The sequence below is a fragment of the Stigmatopora argus genome, chromosome 2 (assembly GCF_051989625.1).
Source record: "Stigmatopora argus isolate UIUO_Sarg chromosome 2, RoL_Sarg_1.0, whole genome shotgun sequence".
Classification (NCBI taxonomy): Eukaryota; Metazoa; Chordata; class Actinopteri; order Syngnathiformes; family Syngnathidae; genus Stigmatopora; species Stigmatopora argus.
The window spans coordinates 20,418,555-20,424,554 of NC_135388.1; the positions used below are offsets into that span (position 1 = coordinate 20,418,555).

Genomic DNA, 6,000 nt, shown 5'->3' on the forward strand with positions numbered 1-6,000 from the left:
CTAGTGAGGATAAAGCGGTTCAGAAAATGAGATGAGATGAGACTGATTATAACGCGAACAGCCTTTACTCTAACAGTGCTTGTTATACAGAGTTCTTACCGATTACCAATTTCTGTTGCTCTCTTGCAAGCTACTAAAGGTTTATTTCTTAGAACCCGTTATTGATGGTAGTAATTATCATACAGGCTAATGTGATTGGTGGTGCATCAAGCGAGACCCTTTGAGGGATTTACTGCTGTCACTACCCAAGGGTGTAATTACACAAAACCAGTCTTGTGACTATTCTAATATTACATTGAGGTTTTTGAAATGTCAGGACCAGTAGCAATTATCATCTCCTTTCATTACAAGATAGACAAAACACATTAAAGTATTTTTTTAATTAGAGAATGATTTGTTTTTTCTAAATTTTTATCTAAATGTAATGAGAAGCCGCGTGATGGTGTAGTGGCTCACTCGCCTGACTTCAGTGCGGGCAGGCGAAGGCTCAATTCCTGCTGGTGGAGATATAATTGTGAGTGCGAATGGTTGTTTGTCTTTCTGTCTGCCCTACGGCCGACTGCCCCATCTAGGGTGTAATCTGCCTATCGCCCAAGGTCAGCTGGGTTGGGCTGCGGCAACACCTGCGACCCTTATGAGGATGTGTGGTACGGATAACATGATTGATAATTGCAATATTTGAGCATTTCTTTAATTACACGTAGTTTCTAAACACGAAAGAATTAAGAGAAGTTAAAGATTCATTGTTTCATCTATCTTTATCAAAAACATGCACTTCTATCCATCCATGACAAAAGCTATTATTTCCTCAGCAGTGTTGCATTCATTATTGATTCATCCATCTTCCATACCGCCCATCCTCGAATGGGTTGCTGGGGTTTCTGGAGCCTAACCCAACTGTCTTCGGGCAAAAGGCAGACTACAACTTAGACTGGTCTCCAGTCAGTCGTAGGGCAAACAGAGACAGACAACCACTCACACTGTCACCGAGTGGGAATCGGACCCAAACTGCCCGCACCAAAGTTAGGCGGAAGATCCACTGCCCCATCGGGTGGCCTGGTGTTGCATATCTACTGTAAATATATCTTAGACTCTATCTTTAGTTTTTCTTTTGAAATTGTAATATCCCGATATTGCAGTGGTGGACCGTCAGGGCCTGCTAGGCATTCTCTGCTGGCCTAAAAAAAACTATCTGAATCACAGACTGTATCTGGAGCGAGCTCCACAAGCAAATATATTGTTGTGTTGATTTAATAGCGGTTTTGTCAACTCGCAATGGCTGAAGGAAGAGAAGAAATGGATTTGTTTGCAGATTTACTGTCAAAGCCATTTTCAAGACGGACTTATCAAACAAAAAAGCTGGACATCATTAAGAAAGGTCGGACAACTCCGAAGCAAGCAAGCTGTCACAACCGGGAACGAACATTTTCAGAACTAAATCGGATAAAAACGTATGCCAGAAATACGACAGGACAGGCTCGACTTTCAGCATTAGCTTCGATGGCGATATAAAAGAAGGAGGAAAGAAAGGAGGATGGATTTTGTGTGCAGACAAAAAGGATTTTTGGTGAGTAAAATATGGCTATATTCCTAAATAATATTTCAATTGTATGAGGTTATTATTGATGCTTTTTAAATGTGTCGCAGCTGTAGCTGCATTAAAGGTTTTATAGCCATAAAATAGTTTTTGGGGGTTGGATTGATTCAGACATAGCACTGAAGGCGTCGGTTTGAAATTCACGGCCCGCCGCTGCGATATTGTGATGATAAGTATAGGTATGTTTGAACCGGCACACTAAAATGATTCATAGTTACTAATTTTTCAAAATTTTTGGCATTATCATAAGTGCATTCTCAACTTTCCAATGGCATCTCATTTTGCTAAATTGTTTCATCTCCAACTTGAAATTGGACGGCTCATGCAGCTAGGAGTTTTAAAATTAGGAAAACACTCGGAAATTGCCACTTACCTTTTCAGTCATCTTAACCAATCTTAATCAATCGTGTAATTCAAAATGTCTCCTCTGTGTTGGACATTTGTATATTCTACAGACAACTAAATTAACTCTAATGGAGGATTTATGGGTTTTTCAGTTATTTCAAATGTGAAGGGTAGGGCTTGGGACATGTCATGGCGAGCACTCTGTGGGAAGAGTAAACGCAACTGCGTCATCTTATTGATCACATTTATTGAGGATACGTGACATCTTAAAACAAAAAGGTTTCAATGTTCAAACTAATTTCCAAAATTGGGGGCTTTACGTGTCTGGCATGAGTTGGAGAAAGAAGCAGACAAGAACTTCAAAGTCACATTTTATTTCACAGATGAGAATACTTAAGTGACAAACAGAAAACTGGGCATGGCAGCGGAAATTCTGATTTTGAGCAAGGGTCTTTCATGCGAAGCTCAATTGATATCATGAGTAATGTCTGCTCCTTTAAATCCCCAGGTGAATGATTTATAAAAGAAAACAGCAGTAAATGCCTGGTGCTATAATTAAAAAATGACATGTAAAATATTCCCAAATGGACTTAGGTATCTAAAATGTTTATTCATTGTTTACACAGATTTTGTGTAAATAATGAATACAAATTTTAGATAAGTCCATCAATACAATAATTGATGTTATATTTTTATTTAAATTAAATTAAATTTAACAAGATAAAAACAAGATAAAATCAATGAAAACTTGAATATTTACATTTCATTCATTTTCCATAATGCTTATCATTACAAGGGTCGCGGTGTGCTGAATAAAACAATAATTACTTTTCAGATAAAAAAATTGTCCTGAAAATTTGTAATATTGTTGGTAAAAAAAAAAATGAATCTGTTTTTCAAGCGGCATGGTGGTCCATATTTTCCCTGAGCCTGCATGGGTTTTCATTGGGTACTCTGGTTTCCTCCCTCATCCCAAAAATATGGTGGGCTGGTTGAACACCCTTTATAATTCATGTGTTCCTTAACATGGCGATCATATACTATTTATTTAAAAAAAAATCGTGACTAGAATATTGGCAATTATTTTTGGCCCTTAACTCCCACAGATAAAACAAATATAATTATATCAAGAATAATTATGATTAGTACTAATACATGCCTTACCACATCAGTTTCTCAAGAGCACCTCTGCAGTCTTAAGAGTTTGTTTGTGTGTTTTTGATAAATTGTTTTGAATTTTCTTGCTCCGTGCTTGCTATGAGTTGGTTTAAATAAACGAACATGACTGCTTTCTGATGATGGCGCTCATTCGACGTCTCTGACCCTTCCACACTTGAACCCTCCAGGCACACAGCACTTTTTATCCTGCCGCAGTGGCCTCTCGGGCGGGGCCACAAGTCGATATAAGAGGGCAGAAATCATCCGACCGGTGAACAGTCACACGTGAAGCGACTCCGAGACTTGCCCCGCCTCCACTCTCGTTTGTTTCGACCTCGACGCTCCTCCGTCCACCCAACGGGGCCAGAGCCATGGAGAGTTCCGCTGTTCTTCGCGGGCTGCTGGCGTTCAGCCTCCTGTTCGTCTTGTGCCACGGCCAGACGTCGCAAGAATTGTCTGTTGAGGAATTGGATGGGGACAAAAGCGAACAAGAAACAGACAGGGACTTGGTCAGTATAACTTCAGTAGTTCATTCATTGCCTGTGTTTGAAAGCAATAGATGTCCAATTCATTTCAACTGGCAGGGTTGACCGTGAATCATCATCTTTCAGTGCCATTGACGGCGCGAGACGTCCAATCCATTTTGACTAAGAGGGGTGAAAAAGACATTTGCCTCACTCCAACAAAATGGATTGGACGACTAGAGCATCAATGACAGCCAATGATCAAAGATGATTTCACTGCCCCATCGCTTTTTATGCTTTCGTCTATTTCATAATACTTTTCATTCATTCATCTTCCATACTGCGTATCCTCAAAAGGGTTGCAGGGGTTGCTGGAGCCTAACCCAGCTGACTTCGGTCGGGCGAAAGGCAGACTACACCCTAGACTGGTCGCCAGTCAGCCGTAGGGCACACGGAGAGACAAACCATACGCACTCACAATCATAGCGCCACCAGCGGGAATCAAGCCTGCACCTGCCCACACCGAAGTCAGGCGAGTGATCCCCTAAACCACGAGATGGCTTCGTAATACTGCATTTTTTTTTAATGACACACTGGAACGACTCAATAGTTTTTCTGATTCTGAATTTAAGTGCTAAAAGTCTGTCATATTTTCTTTAGTTACAAAATACTAATTGGCCCCAAATACTAATACTTGGTCTCAATACAATTTATATACTCAGTGGTATACCTGAAGTTATTTATGGCTTCATATACATATATATATCATGAGAGTGATCATTTCAAATTGTAAAAAGAAAAAAAACATGATATATGGATCATATTTAATGTTCGTCTCTAGAAACCATTCTGTGTACAGAATAAAAACTATGTTTGAAATGAGATATGGCATGTCAAATGTTTTGAATCAATGCTTTAAATGTACATCAGAGATTATTCATAAATTGGGCTTCTTGTAATGTGTGACGCACTAATTGTGATATCACTTTTAGCATGCATGTTCAGTCAATTAACATGTATTCTGTTGATCTTGCTGAGCAGGTAGAAGCTTTGGACGTTCTGCTGGGCAAGATGCATAATCGGATTTCCACACAGAAAAGAGGCAGCATCCCACTGGTAACAACAGTATTGACAGATTTATGCTAATGAGCTTATTATACAAATCCACCTTTTTTTCTATAATGAATAGCTGAGTCCAATTTAATCAATTTCTAGTCAATGCTCATTTAATGCAATGGAGTTCATTCATCAGTTCACCATTGCTAATTAAGCCTTAAATTGCCTGCCTAATTAAAAGATAAAGTAAAGAAACGACAGCGATTCTAGGTACAATTACAAAGAAAATTTAATTGCTTTCCATAATAAATTAGCTGAGCAAGAACAAAAATAAGTAGTCTTTCGATCCTCTCTCAAGAAATACAAGCATAGTAATTTAGTTCCAATTCAAGTAGGGGAAGAGAAATCAGTTACATAACATTAATCGGTGACCAGCCAATCTCGGCACAAGGAGACGGACAACCATTCACACTCACACTTGTACCTTGGGACAATTTAGAGTGTTCACCAGCCTACCATGCATGTTTTTAGGATGTAGAAGGAACCCACATTGAACTGAGTAAATCATAAGAATGTGTTACCATATTGACAGTTTCTGGCAATAAAATGTACAAGAGCTTACTGCCAAAAAATGTTCTGTTGTGTCTTGTGTTCTACCTTAGTGCGGGATGGGGGACCGGTGTGCCATGAAGTTCGGGCCACGAATTGGAAAGCTCTGCGACTGCGGCCGAGCAGCCAACTGCAATTCGTACCTGCTTAAGTGTATCTGAGCCACTACCAATTTGAAAGCCACATCGGCAGGAAGAATGCACATTTTTAAACCCCAAAACTTGATTCTGCTGATTCAGTGCCCTCACTAACCGTATGTTATGCATTGTGGGTGTTTTCATAAATCTTCAGCATGATTTAGTGGTGTGTCCACTCTCTAGGTTGTACTGTACAAATGTTTCACAAATCAATAAAATAATTCATCAACATTGTTTGCCTTTCTTTACTTATAACTTCCCCACTGTGTTGTTTTGTTTGGCTTAACTTCTTTCAATTCTACATGAGATTTCAAAAGCGAAGGACATTGTATTGCATAATTCTGTCTTGCATAATACACATGGGAGTGCACTCATCTTAAAAGAGAAGTTTCTGCACCAAAAAAATGAAGAATAAAAAAAAAAAAAAATGTAAGCCCTGAATGAATCAGAGCCCTCGGTCAAATATTTAAATTATTTCACTCAGATGGAGACCTTGATTCAAATTTGTCTCTCGTCAATTGTAGTGATGTACAAAAGAAAAGCACAATTTTTGGCATTGGGTTAGTTTTACCCTGTGATTGAATGCAGCTTTGCATGTTTTGCTCAGTACAGGAGAGGAGCTTCTGCTTGGTAG

General features: G+C 39.2%; 1 protein-coding gene across 1 annotated transcript; it reads left to right on the plus strand.

The window, feature by feature from the left end:
* Positions 1-1,520: 1,520 nt before the first annotated feature.
* cartl (cocaine- and amphetamine-regulated transcript-like) lies at positions 1,521-5,671 on the plus strand. The gene is made up of 4 exons (XM_077593107.1): positions 1,521-1,567; positions 3,289-3,609; positions 4,606-4,680; positions 5,283-5,671. The coding sequence occupies exons 2-4, from the start codon at positions 3,472-3,474 to the stop codon at positions 5,388-5,390; spliced, it is 321 nt and encodes a 106-aa protein (XP_077449233.1). The 5' UTR covers positions 1,521-1,567; positions 3,289-3,471; the 3' UTR covers positions 5,391-5,671.
* Positions 5,672-6,000: the final 329 nt, after the last annotated feature.

What these genes read in the sequence shown, in the direction of transcription:
- cartl (XM_077593107.1), top strand. Translation starts at nt 3,472, where the DNA reads ATGGAGAGTTCCGCTGTTCTTCGCGGGCTGCTGGCGTTCAGCCTCCTG. An exon ending in AAGAAACAGACAGGGACTTG is followed by an intron (nt 3,610 to 4,605) that starts GTCAGTATAACT and finishes CTTGCTGAGCAG; the next exon opens with GTAGAAGCTTTGGACGTTCT. An exon ending in AAAGAGGCAGCATCCCACTG is followed by an intron (nt 4,681 to 5,282) that starts GTAACAACAGTA and finishes GTTCTACCTTAG; the next exon opens with TGCGGGATGGGGGACCGGTG.